The 24,610-nt window shown below is 39.8% G+C and overlaps 2 protein-coding genes across 2 annotated transcripts; both read right to left on the bottom strand.

The window, feature by feature from the left end:
- Positions 1–549: 549 nt before the first annotated feature.
- On the bottom strand, positions 550–4,661 carry LOC112963143 (ankyrin repeat and SOCS box protein 3-like; the record flags this gene model as incomplete). The annotated part of the gene is made up of 6 exons (XM_026059906.1): positions 4,615–4,661; positions 3,976–4,094; positions 2,948–3,060; positions 2,308–2,443; positions 815–992; positions 550–668 (listed from the first exon to the last, which is right to left on the bottom strand). Coding segments are annotated over exons 1-6 (712 nt in total), but the record flags the coding sequence as incomplete, so codon positions are not given.
- A 10,429-nt stretch (positions 4,662–15,090) lies between these two features.
- On the bottom strand, positions 15,091–23,863 carry LOC112963144 (ankyrin repeat and SOCS box protein 3-like). Its single transcript, XM_026059908.1, has 2 exons — positions 23,045–23,863; positions 15,091–16,192 (listed from the first exon to the last, which is right to left on the bottom strand). Exons 1-2 carry the CDS (start codon positions 23,286–23,288, stop codon positions 15,924–15,926), a joined length of 513 nt encoding a protein of 170 aa, XP_025915693.1. The 5' UTR covers positions 23,289–23,863; the 3' UTR covers positions 15,091–15,923.
- Between the last annotated feature and the right edge of the window lie 747 nt (positions 23,864–24,610).

Genomic DNA, 24,610 nt, shown 5'->3' with positions numbered 1-24,610 from the left:
GAGAAAGCTGAAGAAAAAACAGCTCTGATATCTACTACAGCCTGACCTCCTCCTCAGCAGCTGGGGAGAGGCCTCAGGTTGAGGCACAAACTTCAGCGACAATCAGCCGAGGAGCTCCTTGTGCTAATGATTAAGGATCAAGCATCCACACGAATACCATTGCAGTTGGTACCCCCTTCCTTCAATATCTTTGATTTTAAGTGCTGTCACACATGGGCAAATCATAGGGTTCCTGAGGGATGCTTCTCCAAGGGGGCCTGCCTCTCCGCGGATTTCTTGCCACCCTTGGTTTTCTGCTGCAAAAGCCACTTATTTCATTGGGATGGGGCAAAGCTATGAACGCATTTTACAAGGATTACAGGAGCTGCTTTGTGGCTTTGATTTTCTGGCTGCTTCAGCTAATTCATTGTTTGCGTATGGTTCCTTCTGCTGCTTCATGGTCAGGACTATAATGCTAATTAGGAGCCGTTCAAGCCACGTATGAAGCATATGCTATTGTTATTTATAGTTTAAAATGAAAAAGTAATATGCCTGCTCTGTGAATTGTACCTGATTCGGCAGTTATTCCCTTTCTGGAAACCCCTCTAAGCTGATTAGGAAAGGGATCAGGCCCAGAGTAGATGCTGAATTCAGAACCATTGATCGCTTCACGGCGAATACTACCAGACCTTTAAAATGCAAAAAGGATTAAGAATTCTAAACTACAGGTCAGCTCGACAACTTATTTTTCTTCCTTTTAAAGCTGGACATTCTCTTTGTCGGTTAGGTTTTATTACCAGAATCTTTCAGTTGAGGGTATTTTTTCATCACCTACTTCTTGTGGCCCATTTCAGCTGCTGCGTGAATAGGTAACTGCCATTCTTCCTCATTACAATAGAGATTTGGATCGGCCCCTTCGGATAACAACAGCTCCACGCATTTGGCATGGCCTTCCTGTACAGCAATCAACAGAGGAGTGGCTCTGTCCTTGGCTTGACAGTTGATGTTTGCACCTGACAAAGAAGCCAGTACTTCACATGATACATCACCATCATGGCACAGCACAAAATAAACAACAAATTAGTGTTAATTAGTAATTGCTTTGCACAAAATGACTTCACCATGCAACTCTTTTCCACTGTAATAATGAAAAACACTTACTAGCTTGCTGCTAACTTTTTAAACTGTAAATGCTTATACATATTAGCACAGTGTTCCAATGACCTTCTTAAGTTCTGTAAGTATGGCTTATGGTTCTTAAGAAAGAATTAACTTATTTTCAAAACACAGTAGAGTTTTGTGTGTATACTTTCCTTAGATTAGCCCAAGGGTCTGATGAGGACACAGTGCTTTACATTGTTCGCTCTATTTTTAGGTTAATCACAAAATACTGAAAAATGCAGTGCAGCAAAATATTAAATCCTTAGATATTTATTATCTATGCTGCACTAATAAAACTGAACTAAAATAACATACTACACAGGAAAAATACTTTCTCCATATAAAGGACACTGACATTATTCAATATGCCAATGATCTTGCTTTACTGACAAACTGTAGGTTCATAATCCTGCAAATTACTTGCAGTACACTGTATCCTAATAATAAAAAAAAATGTAAGAAGCAGAACTATAAATCACATTCATTGCTTATTTACACTCCTACAAAGACTTTACATGTGATTTTCTACTCTTACTGTAAAATAAGAGAACATTCTCCCGAGAGTGAGGAACACCAACCATTCCAACTCCCTGAAACATCAGCACAACAACAGCTAAATGACAGATAAACACGCTGGAGGAAAGTCAAATCAAATGCTGGATGATATTTTGTTTGCAATCATTTTTTTGAGATATTGTCCCACAGGTATTGATAGACAAGTTAGTAAGATTTCTCTGGTTAGGTTAAGGCACCCTTAGGTTTAATAGTTATTCATTTAATTTTGATTGTAAGGACACATGCACTTAGACATAGAAAACGTTGATTATGTGAATGAAACTATTGCTGTTGCTTTAGGACCAGAGAGAGGTATCTTCACTTTGCCTGAACAATATCCTAATACAGGAGTAATGTCATCAAAATCAGACCACCTATGTACTGGTACTGAGAGTTATTAGCAAGACTGTGAAATCTGGTCTTTAACCTTTTCATGGGTTTGATTTCCTATTTCTTAATATCACTTGATGAAAAGTAGATCAAATTACTGAAATAACAAGATTTAAATAATTAAGATGGAATTATGAAATACAGAAGTAGAACCAAATTGTATCTGCTGACAATGTGGTGCAAGTTTAAAAACAGTGAGGCTGGATGAATGATGACAATTACCATAGGATACAAGTATTCTTAAACTCTCCAGCTTTCCGTACTGAGCAGCAACAAACAAAGGCGTAATTCCAAAGTCATCCTCACATTCCTTGTTTGCTCCTTGCTCCAGGAGTATTTTTATTATCTCTGTGTATCCCTGAAATATATAATTTTACCCTTAAACAAAAAAACAAAAAAAAAGGGGGGTGGGGGGGGAGGGATTGACTGAACCCTTTTTTTCCCACAAATTCCCCAAAGAAATCAAAAAGATGCAATATAGTCCATATTCTAAATAAAAACTGAAAAACTAGACAAAGTTTAATTTAATTTTTCCCATTTACTCATTTACCCAATAAATAGAAATGGTAATTAGTTTGTTAGAACCATTAAGCAAACATATTTCTATTGTAGAAACAGGTCATATCTCCTTATGATGAGATACTAAACAGAAATCTTTCTCAAAAAAAAAAACCTTATAAGCGATTCGCTCCCTAAATTAATAAATAATTTCATACATACATCCAATATTTGTAATACTTAAATAATTATTGCTACCCAGCAGGTTGGTTAGGAAAAGACACCTGATAAAATGACAATTATATAAATTATCATTCAGAATACACCAATTACATGGAAATGATATGATGCTCTTACAGGTTACCTGAAAAGAAGCTTGGTGCAAAGAATTCCATCCAGACCAAGAATGATGTCCATTTATATTTGCTCCATGTTGGAGCAGCAGCTTTACAGTGCATGAATGTCCTTTTTCAGTAGCTTCAAACAGAACAGAAAAAAATTTTTTTTATTAAGGATATATAATTAAAGGAGTCAGTATACAACTCAGATGATCTCATCATGAAGTTCTCACTGCTATGATTGTAATTTTTTTTACATTTAAACTTCCCCCCTCAAAATTAAAACTAATTTGCTCTAAACGATTGCACAGTACTTATTACCATGACATTTGTAGTGTGGTCTACAATAAACYACATACAACCTTCCTCTATCATGTTTCATGTAAAACAAGTTATTTCCAACATTCCTTACAGACAGGACAAAATATTTTAGCGTCCAAGGTGGAAATTAATGTATAGATGATAGTGGGTGGACAAGAGACAAGTATATTCCCCTTCCTTCAGGGGAGAGGGCAGCAGCAATCACTGTCAAGTGAACTTAATTGTATCTAATTTCTTGCCCTCAGAATGAAGTCGCTTATAATTTTAAAAACATTTATGAACGTACACCCCCCAAAACAATTATATGCAAAAGTTACTGCAAATAAAAAGAGACAATCACTTGTGCAAAGCAATTAGAATTGTTAAATTTACCATTCAATGATATTTAAGAAGAACTTAAAAGAATGCTGTGTTTATTCCTAAAAAGTGCTGTTTTTCTGATTAACTAGAATTTTATCAGACCAGTTTAAAAAAGTAATCTGAAACTATAATAACTTTCTTAGATACTTTCTTTCATTTTGCTGAAGGTTGTAGGCTTGGGATGTGTAATGTTCTGAATGTGCACATGTGACAATTCATATAAGCCACTTTCCTCATATCCACTGTTCTCTTTCTGCTTAATGTATCAATCAAATATACCCAGCGTCACACTGTTACCTTGGCTCTAACCCCCTCCCAACAAGGAAAGCACCAAAACCTCTAAACCTCTGTCTCAAGTCAGCCGTTACATTACCTTTTATGTCCTGCTGCTCCTCAGAGCTGTCTTCTCCTCCCTTCTTTTGCCAAGCAAAATGTACAGATGTGGTGGCAAAGTCTGACTCTACTTCATGCAGGATCTGTACTTCTGCAAACCTGGAATGCAGAAGGAAAGTGAAATGAAACCTCATGTGGGAGTTCTCACCAAAACCTCCTACCCAATTCTCACCCAGACAGAAGTCCTAAGTCCTTGTGGCACATAATCATAACCTCTCAGCATATATACAGGCTCCATGGCCAAGAGAAACAGGTCCCTTGCACAGGTCCAAGAGCACAAGGTTACCCAAAGCCAGTTTTCCAAGACTCACCTCACTGCATGCCACCAGAAAGGCCAGCTAATGCAAAGCCTTGCTCTGTGCTAGCCTGCATGGACTTCTCTTTTAGGAGAGGACTCTTCTCCTAACAGAGTCCTCTGACCCTTGCCCTTGCAAAAAGCCTGGCAGTGTTACTGCCCATTCTCAGAGCTTGGCTGGGCAGCACCTGCTTGTTGGGACGGGGCTGGTGCTGATGCAAGAGCACTTGGCGAGAGTGTTGTGGAGAGGCAGCTTATCATGTGGGCAGTGAACAGGTTTGCTGCCCTTATGATCTAGGAGGTATTTCCTGGGGGTGAGCTCACATGTCTCTGTCACTGCTGCAGATGGCAAAGCTCAGGCCTTTGATCATCGTCCGCACAGAAAGGGCTGTTTTTCAGATGCCTCCTGGAGGTGTCTGTCTCCATGTTCCCACAGTGAGTCTGTAGTCCTTGACCGACCAAGAGAGAAGCTTCTCATCTCCCATCTGGTAGGGCCACCTAGAGCTCCCTAGGGCCTTGTTACCAGGGTTTGTATCTTCATGAAACTAGTGGGGAATAACTCTGTCAGATGAGTGGTTCTCAGTGAAATCTGTGGTCACGCTTGCTTCATTGGGAATCCATGCATCTTCAGGTGGAGTCACATGGAGGAGGGACTGCTTTCCACTCCCCCACTGTGTTTGACTTGGAGAGGAAGTCAGGCACCATTTTCCATAAAACTTCATTGCTTCCTTCCCTTTCTTTTGAGAGAGTGAAAAAAGCCTGACCCCAAACACAAGCTGTTACTATTTCCTGCATGTTCATTCCTCCCTGAAAGATCTAGACAAGACTTATGGATGGAGCCTCCTCTGCCCATCCCATCACTGGAGTTGTGACATTCTGTTTCCTGATGTATTCTGCAAACATGTTGTATATTCTGCTTTGGAAAAGAGGAGATTGGCAATAGCTCTCCAATATCTCTGTGACCAGCTGCTTAGTGGAGGCAGGACTGTGTTGACCCTTATTGAAAGCAGTGCTTGAATCCCTTTTCCTAAACCATGTTCGGCATGATAATCGTCTCCAATTTTATTCTCAGCATTTTTATTCTTGCAAAAATAAACCTTTTGGCATTTATGGCAGTGCTGACCTACAAGACGGTTCGCTGACCAGCAGACCACTACACTATCRGAAACAACGCATGGACACTGAGATCACTTAATGAACTTCTGCATGACAATTTCTCTTTGGCAGAAAACATTAGTCTGGACATAAATAACGTGGTCATTGTTCTTTATTGATTTTTATGACCAATAATACATCATATTTCACCGTGACGATTTGTAGCAACATTCTGGTTAACTTAACATACTTCTAACAAAGAAACATAACTGAAAATATACAATTCCTCTTACCATCTGTAACATTGCTAATTAGTGCTTATATTAGAGCAACATAGATTTCAAGCAGCCCAAAACAAGGGCAAGGAATGAAAATTTATCCATAAAATGTTATACATATATTTATACTGGAGAACTGAGATGGATATCAAAGGCTCAAAACAAACAGTACAAGCAAAGGCTGTTCTGTAAAAGCCTTCCATGAAAACTCTCAGAGCAATATCCAAACGTGCTTAAAGAAGTTCAAAGCACAGAGGCAAGGCTATCCAAACACAGACTAGTGGGACCACCTTCCTTCCCCCCTACCCCACATTTACCAAGTCGCTTTTGCATATGCAGAACTGCACAGCACCATTAGCTTCAGCACAGCCCAGGAAGCAGACACCTCTGCTTCTCTAGCTTCACTGGCCTTCCTGCTGTTCTTTATCCTTGATCTGCTATTCCTCTTCTCTTTTTTCCCTTTCTCCAGCTTTAGGATATATGTTTATACTCTGCGGTGTAACAGTGGCTAACCAGGCCCCACCAAAGGCTGGTACCACCTACCCTAGTACCAAAGAAAGAAGTGAAGAGCAGAGCAAGAATAAAGTGACGCGTCTCCAAGAAGCCAGTCCTCCTTTCTATTCTTGCTCCTTCTCTAATTTTGTTTCAACTCCTGCGTTTGAATCCCTTCCAATCTTCCCACACAAGTATGTCTCTCTCATTCCCTTTATAGCAGCTCATATCAATAAAGGGAAATTATGCTTTTAATGTAAAAACAGTGAATAGCTTTGAACTATGAATTATATCAAAACTGATTTTAATACATTTGCTTTTTTGTTCAGTTTCTTTTTCTTAAGAAATATTATCAACTCCTCTGAAATTCGACAAATTTTTTGAGAGTTCATTGGCTTGGCTATGCTTCACAAGGTTCCCAGTGCTACTTGACTTCACTAAAGCATGCCATTGGATTTTACCCAACTGATTGCTCATTGTGCTTGCATCAGGAAAACAGAAATCCCAAAATTTTAAGAACATAGCAAGGATTTTAAAACATCCAAGAAAGTACAGCATTTAACTCCCCATAGATAGTAATTGGAAGTTTTCCATCTAACAACACTCCTGAAATATTAACTTCAAGTTATAAAAATGTAAATATACTTTAGGATTAACAGCTTTTGGGTTTTTTTACGTTTCTATTTTGCACCCTCCTAACACAACTGAGACAAAAAGGTACATAAAAAAAACTTATTACAGCTATCACAAACCCTTCACTGTACAAAAAAATCCATTGTACAATGAACAGTACCTGGCTGCTGATTAACTAAGGCATCTCAGACAATAACAAAAGACATATTCCTAATCTATTTTATACTGCTAGATATATGCACATGCAGAGGGATAATAAAATGTACTCAAAAAATTACCTAAAGCAAAGGCAACCTCCTACCCTAAGAGAGAACTTAATTGAATAAATGTATTTGAGTACAATTTTATTCTGATTTTATTCAAAAGGCATGTTCCTATCTATGTAGGCAATGGTAAGGAGTGGTTACAGTACTTATTTAAGCATTAAACTTATCTAAGAAAAAAAGAAACTTGTATTATGCACAGAAATTCTAGCATGTCAAACAGAGTTTTCATTCCCAGTTAACCTGACACATTTATCCTCCTGCTTGTAAACCCTGCAGATATCAGTGCTGCATCTAACACTGCCTTCCAAATTTATTTATTTCCACATTGGTGTGAATAAAGGACAATGAAGATATTCAGATTTTATTCAGTACAAAATAATAAAGCCAAAGAGACAAATGACCACAATTCTTTTTTTCTGTTTTCATTTGAGACCTGAGGGATGGATAGTGTTATGAGAAAAGGCTGTTCTGCAGAAGCCTTCCATGAAAACTCTCAGAGGAATATTCCAAAGTCTGCAAACTGTTCACGTGTGTTATCTGCCACATTTAAGTCAAGGCAGCAGAGTTCTAAGTCAGGATCTCAGAAATACTGCTTTAGTCCTAACTCCAGCTTTCCAYAAACACAGCAGAGAAAACACTGTCACAACACTGCAGTGTAAAGCACTATGACACGGAGCAAGAGACCTCCGAAGTTTCCAGCGGGTTCAATACTTCCAAGGAGCAGCTTCCAGGCACTGCTAATTCCACCCGCGTGTCTTGTGCAAGGCTGAGGGTTTTGCACGACGTAAGGCACATCCAATCGTCAAAACAAGGAAAAATGCTTATATCCTACAGTCTCGGAGCAGAACAAGTATCTTTCTAGAGAAGGACACAGACCACGCTCACAGACAAGTGCAGAAATGCTGAAGACAACAACGATCTCAATCACTGCCAGAGTCTTGTTTTTCTTTACAGAAGGATACTTTTAACGAGAACTGCTTTAATCCATAGCAGTCATCTGCTGTTGCTTAGGTCATGCTGACACCTGCTGGCAGACGGGCAAAGAATCCAAAAGCAACAGGCAGGTATTAAATGTGCCTGCCCTGCTCATCTCTCCTGCTGCGATCTTCAGCCCCGAATAAGCATTCGGCATTTCTATTATCGCAGGACAATCCGCTCCAAGCTTTACAAGAGCTGCCGCCCAAGTCTCTTCCAGGGTCAGCCTTGACATAGCGACATCTAGCACATGAACTATTGGCCCCCAGATATTTCAGTCTTTTGCACACGCTTCTCTCAACGCAAAACGATTAGCAAAAAGAGCAGCTTCTCAAGCACGTGAGCTTTTCAACCAGCCACAGGAAGTGAATGGACAGCAACACCCCAGGCCCTAAGGGGAAAAACCTTTCCCACAGGTCTCATTTGGCACCCGTTACCACCCCTCAAATACGCTGAACGGGAGAAGAAAACCCTCCCCAGGCAGAGCTGGCCAAGTCCTCTCGCACCCTGAAAGCCCACCTCCTCGCCTTCCTGCACGGTCCAGCGCTCGCCCCTTACGCGAGTGTTACAACCTGCTCCTTAGAGCAATGGGAGCAGTTTGTTGTCAGCGCAGTAACGAAAGTCTCTCTCTAAAACACCGGGCAAACAAAGTGAAGTGCATGAAAAACAGAAACCTCCGCAGATACAGCTCTCCGTAGGTATTCGAGTGTCCTTCGAAGCAGAGGAGTTCCTTAAAACAAATCAGCACGCAGAAATGAAATATCTGAGTATTCTGAAGAGAGATCTACTTGGTACCCAGGTGTTTTCAGAAACAGTACAATGCACGTATTCAATAAATATTTCCTAAGGATGCTTTCAGGGCATTTTTGCTTGGTCCTCAACAGTACAGCCTGGTCCGTACAAAGGCACTTGCAATTCATCCATCTCATTGGGAATTCAGCAGTATAAGGGTTTATGAACAACTCCGATATTTTTCTCAGAGCTTGTCACCAATCTAAAATTTGCTTTTCTAAGCGTACGTTAAATTTTTCATTAATACCTTTATTGACAGGGCTTCCGTTTGCCATCCTGACTCACCCGGAGGCTTTTGCCACCAACAAATCCACCAAGCCCCGTTCCTCGCACGCGTGGACAAGCGCGGTGCCGCGCTCACTGCGGACCCAGCACTTTCTGGAACCCCAGGCACGAGCTCGCGGGGCGAGCGCCTCGGCTTGCAGTACTCAAGGTGCGACACAGAGCTGTGCCGGAGCTCGGCGATACCCTCCGGAATAACCTGGCCGCGAACCTGCTCCTGTTTGAGGACCTCTGGGCTCTGCATCCTCAGGACCGTTCCTCCGTCCACTCTCCTCTATGGAGGCACTCAGGGACTGCGCTAATTACCATCACCCAGCGCTCCTTTAATGGCACCTTCCCCACAAGTGCTGCCTGGCACAAGCACTTTCAAGCAAATAAGCTATTTAGCTGTTAAAAAGCAAAATGCGAATAGACGCCTAAATAAAGCTAACATAGTGCACAACTTAATCTTAGCTCAGTAGAAAAATAAGAACTTGCCGAGGAATATTGTGTTCATTGAAGACTAGTGAGGTAAATACCCCTCCTGGTTTTGATTTATTTACATTAAAAAGGTCTCAGAATACCAGATTATTTTTTCTAATTCGTATGTTAATGATAATACACATGGAGAATACACAATTTAGACAGAGAGCAAAAGCCTTCACACAGTTTTGAAGAGCTGGCTTGAGAGAATAAGGGGCCATTAGACTTAAAAACAAAATAATAAATAAATAAAAAGCCATCCATAAAACAAGTTTCATTTTAGGAGGTACTAGCTCTTAGAAAAAGCTGGTAGCCTTTATTTGATTTATTTCTGCATTTTATTATAGATGATTATTCTAGTACAACAATAACTCTTGCTAATAAATTAGGACATACAGAAAAGCAACTCTGTATATTAGTTTACATATAATAAACCCAAAAGATCCTCAGCCTATCAATTCCATACCCATTGGCAACATACATCAACAACCGTTTGCTACAGGAGACCACTAAAATATCCAACAGGTTTACAAGTGAAAAATAAGCTTCAATATGTCACCCAGAAGCAAACCTGCCATTCAGCAAGCCTGAACTATTTCTTTTTGAGTCTGACACTGAAGATGCCAGTTCAGACAATCAAGTCCGCTTCAGAGCATTCATTCATCTGTAAGTTCCCAACCATAAAACAGAGAGGATTAGCCACAATTAGCCCACTCAGAAGGTAAACAGTTTGCTGCTTTTAGCAAAACATGAAAGCTTTATATATATAAACCCAGCTAAAGACATAATGAGATTTCCCTGAAGGCATATCTTCCTGGGAAAATAAACTTCTTCATTTATACAGGCTAAAAGACAGAAACTGATAAAAAGTATAGCCAACCATAAAATGACAGCAGGAAAATCTTAAATGTAAACAGCGTATCGCTACTTTAAAAAAAGGAATTTTTTTGCAGTTTTAAATTCTGGAAATAAACCAACTTCTCCTCTAAAAACAAACAAATCCACAATACAAGACCCTGTCTTAGCGAAAAATTCTCCCCAGACTGATATTGTGTTTCTATCCTGTAAATGCAATTAAAAATTATTATTCTAAGTAACAACACAAACTTAAAATAAATTTTAAAAAAGACAAGAAAACCCTCATTAAAGGTCTCATCCTGCCCCTCCACAACCCAGCAGCAAGGGAAGGGCACTTCCCCGTGCAGGACTCGCCCTGCAGGCTTCAGCCCGCACTTGCGACTGACAACCGATGTTTTGCTTCCTCCCCGTCTCCTTTTGCATGTCACAACAGAAGTGTTTCTTGCCCTGCTCTCACCCAAAATAGACAGCGTACAACAAAACCATCCCAAAGGCTTCAGTCACATTTTCTCACTGTTGAGAACGTTGAGCTGACATATTTTGTGATTAGTGTCCAACTAATCCATTTGCTTTTCTGATAATGTTTTCATACTAGAAATTTGTAAATAAAGGTTTGAAGTCAGGATACTTCTCCAGGTCCTTCTCTGCACAGTGGCTTTCCAGCAGGTCAGCCCCCAACCTGTACTGCTGCATGGGGTTATTCCTCCCCAGGTGCAGGACCCTGCACTTGCCTTTGTTGAACTTCATGAGGTTCCTCTCCGCCCACCTCTCCRGCCTSKCCARGTCTCTYTGAAYRGCAGCACAGCCCTCTGGCGTATCAGCCACTCCTCCCAGTTTTGTATCRTCAGCAAACTTGCTGAGGGTGCRCTCTGTGCCTTCATCCAGGTCACTGGGGAATAAGTTGAACAGGGCTGGACCCAGTATTGACCCCTGGGGGACACCGCTAGTCACTGCCTCCAACTAGACTTCGTGCCACTGAGCACAACCCTCTGAGCTCTGCCGTACGGCCCAAGAGTGGCCTTGCAATGAGCAACGAGCACTCGAAGGTGGACAGCATCAGGGCCCACGGCACTTGTGTATGGCCAGTTTGCTTAAGGGATCCCAAACCTGATCCTCCTCCACCAAGGGCAAGTCTTCATTACTCCAGGCTCCAACAGGGAAAAATTTTCTCAAAAGCAAGGTGCAAAAATTCCTCAAAAGCAAGGGAGCCATTTTCTAGAAAGCCACAGTGAAGTTTCCTAAAAAGCAAAGGGGAAATTTCTTAAAGTACAAGGGGGAACTCCTAGAAAGCAAGAGGATGTTACCAAGAAAGCAAGAGAGAGATTTTCTAGAAAGCAATCGGGGGGGGGGGAGAGAGGGAAAGAAAAAAAAAACCACTCTAAAAAGCAACAAGTGGAATTGGAAAAAAAAAAAAAATCATTCAAGAGGGATAATTCCAAAAGATCAGAGAGGAAATTTCCTACAACGCAAGGGAGAAATTTCCTAGAAGGCCATGGCAGACATTCCTAGGAAATGAAAAGGTAATTCTCCTGGAAAGCCATAGGAAAATTCCTTTAAAAGGACAGTGAAAAATCCTACAAATCAAAGGAGAAGTTTCCCAGAAGATGATAGTGAAATTTCTTTGAAAGCAATGAAGGATTTCCAAGAAAGCATGGGGGGGGGGGGGAAATCACCAGAAAGAAATAGGTGGGAATTCATAGAAAGCAAAGGAGAAATTTCCTAGACAGCAAAGAGGAAATCTCCTAGAAAGCTAATGTGAATATTCCTAGGAAGTGAAATGGGAAATTTCCTGGAAAGTTAATAGGCAAATTCCTAGAAGGCAAGAGGGAAAACATCCTTCAAAACAACAGTGAAATTTCCTAGAAAGTGAAAGGGGAAATTTCCTGGACAGCCAAAGGGGAGCTCCTAAAAAACAGAGTGGGAAAATTCCTGGAAAGCAAGGGAGCAACACAGCTTACTACTTCCTCTGTCAAAATAAATTGCTTTGCAGTATTCCCATTCCAGGCCTGAGAAGATCACTTCATCACCTGGGACAGAGACCCAGCTCCAAGAGGCACAATAAAAGAGTGTAAGATTTCCCCTACTTTAAGGTATGTTAAAGTAATGTGAAAGGGAGGCTGACTGCAAGTGAGCAGATGGTCTGTCCTATGTCTCTCCACGTGTGCACACACATGCTAACTAGAAAGAATGCAGAGAAGTATATACCAATGACAACGAGAACACCTCGTATCTGCCCTCACATTGCTAAATGTGTAAAAAAGGGTTTCAGGGCAGTTTTTTCAATAGAGTCTACCAAAGTAAAGTTCAAGTTATTCAGCTTGTGGAGAAAAAGGCTGAAAGGTGACTTGATCACTGTTTATGGGTACATATGGAACCAGTAGCTGATAGCAAGGGACTTCTTAACCTCTCAAAGACCTAACAAGATCATGTAGTTGTAATCTAAACTAGACAAATTCAACCTTCAAATAAAAGAATAAAAAGAATTCCTACCAGTACTGGAATAATGGTAATTAAAGACTGGAAAAGCTTAAGGGGAAGCTTTAGAGTCATTCTTTGGTGCCTTTGCAAGATTAGATATCTCTCCAACAGACAGAAATCTTATTCAGATTCTGAAGCACATTTTACAGAGTGCATATGCAGAGTCCAGGTAGATCATCATGGCAGTCCAACCTGGTCTTCAAATTCCCTTTCTGCATAGGCTCCTTCTTTATGTTGTCCTTAATATATTTATAATATTTGTAACAGTACCATTAAGAAAACATCTTGTTTTAGAGCATCAGAAAACCTGCAAGACCAAGAAACAAACATCTTTGTATTGCCCTCCCACTCATTTTCCACTGATGAGACATATTAGTTTTCTTGCTTGATATTCTATCATCCTGTTCTAAAGAAAAAGGGATTGGACACATGCTCAATAAACAAGATACAGCACTCCTGCAAAGACAGATCAGGACTCCAGAACAGCACGGGGAATGCTCTTAGGCGCACGGCGGGTGCGCCTCCCTTACGTGGGCAGGCAAAACGCAAACCAGCTTTGGGGAACTAGGAAGGAATGTCCGAAAGAAATTTCCCTCACTTTTCTAATGTCATATGTGGATAGGCAAAATAGGGTCAAACAAGAAGGCAAGAAAATAAATCAATCTATTACATGACGTTAGCTAGTGACATTTCACCTGACTTGACGCATCCAGAAGTCAGGCATCCCTTCAACTGAAAAGCAATACCGCAACCAGAATATTTCAGTCAGTCCTTAATTGAGATGTCTCTTGCTTTGCCATCCACTCGGTTCAAAACATCGGCAGCTTGGTTTAACAGAACATGCAGCTTCTAAAGTTAGCTCAGAATCCTTGTGACAAGTTTCAGAAATGACCCTTTTCCAGTTAGAAACATATGGAGCATAACCTGAAAATAACATTACAATGAAACTATAGCAAGTCTGATAAGGGCTCTCCAGCATGAAGTTTTTCTCTTACATTGCTTATTGAGCAAGAAAAGTGCTAACACAAAGAAAATTCCCAGATACCAATGACCGCAAAAGCGCATATTATATACTAATAATAAAAATCTGCACTTTGGTATAGCGTAGTAAATAAGCAAATATTTAAACATACAAAATTCACAAGTTAGATTTTATGCAAGCTATCTTATACAGAGAAGAGGATCTCATTGATTCTACATTTCATTTTCTGTTTCTGAAGAAAACCTGAACTTTGAACCACCTCCCCAGCTACAAAATGCACTATTTTTTGCATTCCTCTACCTAAGGGATAAAGAGTAATAAAGTAATAAGCACGGAAAAATGGTCAGGTAGTCATTCTTCTCGAATAACCTTTGAACAGAATAAAACCTAACTTGGAAAATCTTCAGTCATTATGGATCTCTCAATATTTGCTTAGTCTCAGACATCTCCCCAGTCTTGATTCCTAACATTGTCAAATAAATCGAAATTGCATTATTTCAAAGTGAAATGCAGGTTTGGTTTCTAATCCTGCTGTGGTGCAGTGCAGCTAAAGATACAAACACAGGCACAAACTACAGCTATCATGATGGACACTAACAAAACAGATTTTTATGAATTTGAGGATAACAGCATTTCTGCAGAGGCACAGTTCCCAGCTTTTATTTGCAACATACTGCAAGTCATGTTAATATTAAATAACAATATTATTCAAGATGAAATGGATGTTCAAAACTGGGATTTAATGCGAGTTACAGCGCTTAATTCCATTCCTCCAGCTCACAGATGCAACTCACACAGGCTTCAGTCAGAACTGTAAACATGTATTGGAGGTGTAAGAAGTGTTCTTAAGAAATTATTACTCCAAATCAAAGCTGCAAATGGTTTAAAAGAATTATGATGTTGATATATTAGTCACTAAGAGAAACAAACAAATTTCTTGACTTCACATCAAGCTAATTTTTTAATGATGTTCAGATATAATGATTTCCTCTTTGGTAACTATAAAATATTGACTAAAAGCAATAGCGTGGTGAAACAGGCAAGACAGACATTGCTTTTTCAGGGGTATCAAAAACTGGCTTAGCTTTTAAGTAATCTCAAGTCAGAACACAGACTGCAGTTGCTACGATGTTAAAGAACAACAAATATATTCAAAAGGTTGATTCTGGGGAGGGGGAGCAGGTTGATTCATGACATGGACACTTCAGTCTTTCAAAGAGCATTTTATTTTTGTAGCACTTGTTTTTCTGTACAATCATTGCAAAATATCTTTGGAGTATCTGTTAATTCAGACACTGATATGAACATCGTATATTCTACCTATGGAAAACGTGTATAAATCTGATCCATATCTCTTTTTAAGTGGCAAGAGTTCACGTTAGGAGGATGAATAATCAATGGTGCATTCAATAAAGTCCTATATGCATTTTTATATTCAAATGAATATCCTAAAATAGTTTCAATGAAAGCAGCATAGAAAGAAGCATCGAAAGATGACTGAAAGTGATGACAAAAGAATGCACATCTTCAAGTTGTGAATACAGAGGACCAAGAAAAAAAAAAAAGTTACTTCCACAAACACTTCCTTTGTTCATATTAAGTTCCTATCTCTGTTTCACCTAGATCACTCCTCAACATCTAAATTCGTAACAGTAATACCATAAGGTGTCCTTGACTTTCAGATATTTCCTTTGGTATATGCACTACCTGGAATAAAGTGTTAGTACTAACAGCGTCTGATCAAACACATTTCAACCTTTTATAAGCTCTGTTCATTGAACAAGCTAGTTTTACTCCATAAGAGTTAAAAATTTCTTTTCAGAAACAGAAAACTTTTTCAGACTTAGAAAGTCTACAACAGACTTTCTAAACAAGCACATCATAGATCTTGCAACGAACTCCTAGATCTGATAGGAAACTACAGCATGAAAAGGCCTGTTACTACAAATCGCTATTTACAGTAGCTCTTCTCTGGTTGATTTAATGGTTAATTGCCATTACGAAATCTACAGCGAGAGAGTTCAGTCACAGGCAGTATCATCATCTGGCATCAGCATTACATGCTTCCCTCTTCTCTGCATCTTCAGAAGTGGAATGACTGGCAGGAGGAATTCCCCCAATGCTCTCATCCAGAGACTCCGCCACTGCTGGAATAGCATTCACTCTCAAGATATCTAAGTAGAGAAGGTAGTCCTGCAGACAAGCTGGTAATGGCAATTCACGGATAAACTGTTCGGATCGTAGACGCTCACTCTTTAAAATGGACCGGATCTCAAGACGACAAAGATGAGACAAGGAAGGAATGACGGCTGAAAAATTAAAAAGATGAATCAAACAGTAAACAAAAGCATGGCATCACATAGTTTGCCTATAGTTCCCTGATTTAGAGAGAGCCCATTTGAAAACCCCATGTTTGTACCAGATAGCTAAGCAGAATTCTTTGTTGCAAAGGATCCTTGTCTGCTATAGAATCAGCATTATGGAATTTGTGTACAGTTATTATTTTAAAAAAAAAAGTCATCTTAAACTTCTTGAAACAAATTGGATGAAACTTTCTGATTAAGGATAAAATGTCATTGACAACCAGCCTAAAACAACCAACCGCTTGGGGAGAAAGAAGCCCATGCCAGATTACAAGAAATGAAAAATAAGCAAGTCTAGTAAATCAAGCAACAACAACAGAAAAAGGTAACATTACACTTTTAGAATAAGTATTAAAAGACAGCATGACTCATCTGTTATTGTTCAAGTTACTGTTACTTTAACTTGACTTCTTGTAACGAATTAAGACCTGCTAAGACTCCTAACTACGTTTTTGTTCAGAACACTTATAAATCCCGTCAGTTTGTGTGCTTTGACATGAAATGAGAAACTAGTTCTCTGGAACCTTTTCTCTTTCCCTCTTGTGAATATTCATATGAATCACAGGTGTATATATACTCCCAGCTTATTTCAAGTCAATACCCAAGAGCCAGGTATTTGTACTGGCGCAACACAAATTCTAAGGTCTTCCATAACGTTTCTCTTAATAAACATTCTTAATGCTTACTACGATCTCTGGAACAAGAGAGGGTACCTGGAGTAACACAGAGCACCTCCAATGCTCTCACACTTGATATAGTGCGTTCTAAACTAGCGTATACTACCAGAGGTTCATACTGTACCTAACATTTTGGTAAATAATTTGACCAAGGACAACCACTGTGCTAAAAGATACAAAAACATGTCTGTAAAAGTACAGTCATTCAAAACCAAACTTCCATATTATGAAGTAGCTTATCCTGATACAAGCCTCAAACTTTGGCCTCAAATATGACGAGAGAGACAACACTAACATCAACTGCATGACAGGAAGCGAGCAAAACTCCACTTGGCTGAATCCTCCAGAAGGACGCGCGTTCTTCCACTACCACCCGCTGCTCTCAGCTTCTTTGCACAGAAGTTACACTTCTCTCTACCTCCTGATAAACCTCCTGTTGGAGACCGGCACTCCCAGCCTCCATTCTCACGCACCAAGAAACCTTTTCTACACCCCTCCGCCAGTGCACAACAGCTGTAGTCACCCGGAACAATCTTACACCTTTAACAGCTTGTGGGTTTCGACGCAAACAGAACTATTAGACCGAGCCTTTCTCCAGTCACAACAGGCAGATACGTAAAGGAACGTGCACCTAAGACACTGCATCAAGTTCTCTCCAAAAGGACCATAAAACAGCAGGCCTAAGACACAGTCAAGCCTCGTAACTTTTCGGAAGTTGATTTAAATTTGACTGCAGGAAGAAAAAAGGCAGACTAGTTAAAAAAGGGAGGCTCGTTTAAAACTGACTTACAAAAGAGATTTTGGTTCCCTTAGATGTTGTGAGAGAGACCTAATAAAAAAGAACACAGGCTGAACTAAAGCTGAAGCAGGTTTAAAAGCATTAAAGGAGTCAGTAGACCAGGCTCTCTGCCAGCAGCGTTCAGCGGCAGAAAGGCGACGGGGAGCAATCGAACGAGCAAAAGGTGTCGGGGCTAAAATTCAGGAAAAGAGAGCCTGGCTGCGACGGCAGTTCAAATAAGGAGGCAAGAAAATAGAGGAAGAGCATCAAAAGCAGCAGAGAGGACCGCTTCCGCCTTTTTGTGAACGGACAAAGAGGCAAGTTCTGGAAGAAAAGGCAAATTTCATTAACAAAAGACTCAGGTGCAGACATTACATCATGTCTGCCGGCCAACAGGAAAATAAAAAACAACAACTGATCAGAGTTTAGCATAACCTTTTCATTATTAAAGGCGGTATTTCATTTTCTTGCTTGTCTATTTAGCAAGTGACAATCACGCACTGTATCTTTGCTATCCCTTCCCCTAACTGAGTGGTCTGCGGGTACGTGGTTTCCATAAGTAATTGGATGACCTTTATTTCAAGAACAGGAGGGCAGCAGAGCAACAAGAGCATTTCTAAACCACGGGAGCGCACGCATTTCAGAACCTTAACTGGGGAAACAAAATTGTATGCCTGTCCCCTGTGCCTGGAGAGGGTCCGCCTGAAGCCTGCTCCACCTTGCACCAGACTCGATCCATCCCCGTCCCCCGAGGACGCAGAGTGGAACCCCCTGCCTTTGCCCAGACACACAGCGCTGGGAAGCAATGTGGTTAAGGACAGCCTTAACTGTGGAGTCCTTCTCCCCAGGGCTGCAACCTCTCCTTCCTTCTCTCCTCCTGAGATCAGCACCAGTTGCACACATGTCACTCCCCTGCTGACAGCAGTGATGCCCTTGGTTTTTCTGCTCGCTCGGTGGGGAAAGCGCCTCCTCCTCGGACAACCCCATAGCCCAAGGAAGCTGCAATTACCAAAAACAGACATATTTTGCATTGACCACAGCACCCAGTGAAGAGCCAGGAGTCAAAAAGAAACAGCAGAAGAGGAGGAGGGAAGCAGCTGCAGAAGGTCACTGTACCTAAGCCCCAAAGGAGAACACCAGCTACCATCATGAGGGAAAAATGTTGACTATGGCAGTAGCCAYCACAACAGCTCATACAACACCCAAATCATTTATTACCTAGCAATGGGCCAGAAATAATGACAAAACAAACAGTGATCTCAATGTAAGCAAACCGAGTCCTAAAATACTGCTCCGTAAATTCCAAAAATCTCGCACTTCTGAGCAAAAACCAGAGCACATGGTAGGAGCCCAGAATAAACTAGCCATCTTGAACAGATACTCTCCTTTGAAAATGGCATCTATGTTCTTCTCTATATGCTTTCGTAATGCACAAGCCTGGCATTCACATGCTTCTGGGAACCTGTCAGCACGGAAAACCACACTAGTGCCCCCAAACTGCTCCCAAACTGCTTCTCCATTTAGATTATTCAGAAGGAAGCTAAAATACCAACCGCAATCATTTCTGCCTTTCTTGGGGAGAAGTCTACYTTTGCTCATTTACTTTTCAAAGRGTTCAGGCTATCTCTGCAGAGAGGCACCTATTACGAGCAAGCTGATCTTCCTTAAAGGGTCAGAAAGTTCACTCTGTTGGTAGAGATGTCGATGGCTGATGTTCCTGTCAGCAAAGGGTGCTTCTCACTGCAGAGGAAGGCCTGGAGCTTCCACTTCGCACACCTTCTTTCCAAAGGAAGCCACATTCTTTCCTTCTTTATTTACTATCTCTCTGCAGTCTGTTTTGGTGGTTAACAACACTCCTTATTCCCTTATAACCCCTGCAAGCAACAAGATACAATGAACAACAGTCCCTGGCAAGTAGTTTTTCTTTCTGGAACAGTGATCCCTATCTACTGTCATCATTTTAATGACTAACAGCTCTTAATCGTGCTCACAGAAACTGAGGCATGGTCTATTTTACCGATTAACGTCCTTGGCAATGTGCAATTGATTACAATATTGCATACAGGAGCTGCATAATATAGGCTGCACATTTAACATTATGTAATTACTGCAGATAAGCCCTGGCTACTTTCCTGCATTAAACAACGGAATTGATGTCGGAACTCCAAGTGGCAAACACCGAGTCGTACAACTTACCGATACAATACAGGGTGGTCAGCAAGAAGCATCAGATGATAGTACTTCTTCGGACTGAAAATCAGATCAGTCAATAGAGATTTTAGCACCTTCTCACCAATAAAAATGTGGCTCCTTATGCTGATCTCCAAAAAGCAGTAACACCTACTGCGCTTTTATACTTCTGATGTGCTTTTCAACTGAAAAGGCACTAGCTTTCCCAACATACATCTTAGCTCCACACTATTATCATAATGTCCTGCTTTTAACTTCATTCACTGCTTCCACAAAACAATTCAATTTATTTCTATTTGCAGTCAGAAGCCTGTCATGGTTTTGAAAAGCAATGTTGGCTCCAGGGCTTTGATTCTCACTGATTTCAATCATAGTATTTATATTTTCAACAGTGTATTTTATGTTGCAAACCCTCCTTTGGAATGAAGCAGAATTTGCTTTCTTGGAAGACTCTTCTGGTGTGTACTTGCTATTTAATATGATAATAGCGTACGCTGAAGACTGCATAGATAGCAAGTYACTAAACACAGACCTTTTCAATACAGAGGCAGAAAAGAAGTTTGTGGTTGCACTGAAACCTTCCACAGGTTGATATCACCTTGGAAAGAACAGTACCGTACAGCTCCRAAGTTACCCTGCATACAAAGGGACAAGATTCACTCTTTTGCCTTTGCTCTAAGAATACAGCCCCCTTCTCCTGAAGAAAAGCCCCACAGCAAGAAAAAATGAACTCATTCAGCTCAGTAGCTTCTTAAAGCAAAACTTGTTTTCCACAGTATTGCAGAGGTTCAGGGAAAAAGCTTAAAACTTTCTAAAAACATGTATTAGCTTATTATGCCACCTTTTACCCTCACACTCCCCTGAATCAACCTGGCTGCTGTTTCCGGCAGGAGAATAGGCAAAGGCCATTGCGAAACAGAGCGCAGAACACACAGGGAAGCAACGTGGTGTCTCCTATGGAAAAGATCAGAGTCCACTTGCAGGCAGCTTGATGAAGAACCAAAACAGAAGCAGTGCAGATTCCAGAGCAGCTTCTTTGCATTGTACCACAAAGATTTACAGGGCCCTTATTGCCCGCGAGGGGAAAAACAAACAAACAAACAAAAAACCACCACCACCACACACAGATTTTAAGACGGAAAGTCTGTCAATTAGTAATGCCACTGATAAATGCCCTAAATAGCTACTGCAAACTCAGAAATCACATCTCTGAAATATTTTACCATTGCCTACCACTATAGCTTGATTGCCCCCTTTCTGAGCACAGAAAGTAACATTCCAATCTAACTTGGGACCCCGGCCTACTTTCAAACCCTAGCTGAACTCTGTTCTTTGTGCAAGTACTCCAGCGCCTACAAGCCACAAGCTTTCCTTAAGCAAGCAACACTTAGTTACTATTAAAATGGACTTAGCATTCCAGAAATACAAACACATTTTTTTAAAAAGATGTTAACTGCAGATCTATCTCACAGCTTTTAGCTAGCAAAGAGAAGGACTTGCACACAAAGCAAAATGAATGTACATATAACTGCAGAACAGTTGGGGTTGGAAGGGACCTCTGGAGATCATCTGGTCCAACCCCACCCCTGCTCAAGCAGGGTCACCTACAGCAGGTTGCCCAGCTGGACATAGATCCAGCCAGGTTTGGAATATCTCCAAAAGGATGGAGACTGCACAACCTCTCTGGGCAACCTATTCCAGTGTTCAATCACTTTCACAGTAAAGAACTGTTTTTTTGTGTTCAAGTGGAAGCCTTACTCTTCAAATGTTTCTTACCACATCTGCAAAATACAAAAACAACAACATATCTACCACATTACTTTGTCCTAAACTAAATTTAGGATACACACATTCATAACAGTTAATTGTCCTATATCATAAACAGAGTTAGATTTTTACCTAAAAAAGTGGAAGAAAATTGAGTACAAGGACCTTAGCCACTATTACAGCACAAGTATATTTACTAATAGCAAAGGAAAATAAATTTCCCCAAGTAAAACCTTGTTTCACTCCAAAAAAGATATGCTAGTTAGTATTAAATATAATATTCCAAAGAAAGTCTTATTAAATAACATTAACACAATGTAGGCATTTTTAAAAATTACTACAGCCCCTTTCAAAGAAAATTTTATTTAAAATTGAGTAAGACATTTGAACATAATTTCTCAATAACATAATACATAGGTCATGTTGCAAAGTCTATATGTTAAGTTTGCTTTTCTGGAGGGTGAACACGGCAGATACAGGTGCTCAGGGATCATCAGTTATTGAATTTTTTTTTTGACTGACCACATTTTGATTATAGGAATGACAATAAACTGCTAGATTTGTAGATATTTATTAAAATACAAACCGTATGAATTATCATAATCACTCTCAAATGCTCACAGAGCAGGATGGACACTTCATTGGAAATATAAATCAAATTCAAAAACTAATAAACAAAGTCAGTGGAATATTGTCAAGAAAATGTAAGCAAATAATATTCATCATCTTCCCTTAAACCTTCCAAGAAGCTCAACAAATCATTTTAGGAAGGTAAAGTACTAACTTACATTCACTGCCCTAATTTTGCTTTTCCACCCTTAAGAGTACACAAGTTCTGTCTAAATTCCTTCAGCTTCTAGAACGCTTCCATAACAGTTGTCAACTCCACTTGATTATAAAGGATAGAAAATAAAGAGCAAGGCCAGTCCACAGTCTTCTAGTTCCTCACCCCATCAAAGCTCTTAGAATTGCACTTCGAGCATGTGTTCATATGCATATTTGCACAGACTGGTTTATAATGGCACAATCCTGTTGCCTTCAACCTTATGGGGGCTCTTAAAAGAGTGTCTCAGTTACTTTGCATAGCATTTAATATGGCACACACATTAACTTAACGTGGAGATGTTAGTCCATATTAAAAATACCTGCTTGAAACGCACACGATGAATTGAACAATACAATGGGTGAAATTCATTCAAATATGTTTTTTTTTTTTCTTTTCTGTAAGTAACTACTATGTTTGCTCCTTGTATCTGGACATGCAATTTCTATTGACTATTTGACCTTCTGTTGCCATCATGCATTAGCACAAAGAGCCATTTCCCACTTCCATCCTGGGAACAGGTATACACAGAGGGTTTTTTTTCCTCCAGTGGTGCTGCTTACCAAAATGACTGTTTGGAATCCAAGTGGAGCTCTCTTTGTAGTCTGAAAGGTTTCGTTCTACAGCTGGAGGAAGTCTCTTCCAGTTCGTGAACTCCAGAACAAAATTAAGAGCATCCTCGTTGACGGAATAAATCCTACATAACAAAAAACTCCCATAAGTTATATAATTTTGTACAATAGCATAAAAATTACAATGGGAAAAATATATAGAAAGTTTTATTATTTCTAACAAATCCTTAACCATCTACATCCTAAGCACAGAAACAGAAAACCACCAAAGAAATCCAAAGTAATTTTGACAGCATAACCCTTTACCAATGCAATTATATCTTCCTCCATTACTTTTTAGAAGTTAGACTGGAACAGTTAGACTGCTCTGAAATTTATAAGCCTCAGTAATAGGTAGAATTCTCCTCTCCATTAATTTCTTGTCCCATTTCCATCTAAATTTTAATGAGGTCTCCTGTTACCAGGGCATTATAAGCTTTTCCATCACATTTGGAGAAAAAGTCATACCACAAATATATAGCTACTTTTTTTTTTTTTTAAATCAACATAGAATTCACGAGTGTTTCTAATGCTCCTTTCCCAGAGGTTGCATTTGCGCATATTCAGAAATCAGTATGATTTGCATTTCAAATCTTTACAACAACTGAAGAACTTTTAACACCACCTTAACTGGGTAAGTGGGTAGCACAGCAGGTATAAGTAACTGTTTTAGTATTACGTATGATGAAAAGCCATGCAGTTTCACAGAATAACTTCCTAGCTAGATGCATACACTCCTGAAATTTTACCTGAACAGAAAACCAAAAGCTCTAAACACAGAAAAATAGGACAAYAGGARTTTTTAGTACACGTGCTTTTTTCAAGAGATTCATGCCAAAGGGTATTTTACATCCTTTCTAGTTTTTTTTTTTTAATTCTTATTTTGTTTTTCAACATTAAGAGATGTCATGTTTGATTTCATTTCTACATTTACTGAAAAACACAGAGGAGAGATTTCTGGTTGCCTAGCTTTCTTTAACAGTCTGGAGATTTTGCTTTGCCACTAGTAGTTAGAATTGTCAATGCACTAGATTGACCAATGTATGATTATACAACTGTTCTGCACAACGAGCCAGACACAATCAACAACATGTGCAAATGTAATTTGCTGTTATTTTCTTGTTATTTTCCAGGAGGAAATAGTTAATATTGATGTTTTTCTACGTTTAACTTCAATCTTGTAGATTATGCTATGATGAGCACTAGTCTAAAAAGCAGACATTTAAACAAAGCAAGCATTCTTTCTAAAAGCACTGTGGATTACATAAGATATTTAAAAGCATTACATATGAAAAAAYGTATAGCAAGATTAGTCTACTTAATGCATTGCAATTTTATAGTAKGCTTACTCTTGTAATCACACTCAGTCTTCTACGTATAAAATGATCTACAGAATCACAGATATACCGAGCTCTAAGTACAGTATGCTCTGACTACTGCTTAGAAAGACACGGATGTTAACAAATAACAGAATGTCACTAAAACAAAAAGGAGTGCAGTTAACACTACAAATAGCAT

The sequence above is a fragment of the Apteryx rowi genome, unplaced genomic scaffold, assembly GCF_003343035.1.
Source record: "Apteryx rowi isolate R43461 unplaced genomic scaffold, aptRow1 scaffold_1616, whole genome shotgun sequence".
In the NCBI taxonomy this organism is placed as follows: Eukaryota; Metazoa; Chordata; class Aves; order Apterygiformes; family Apterygidae; genus Apteryx; species Apteryx rowi.
This window is presented reverse-complemented; position numbering and strand designations above follow the sequence as displayed.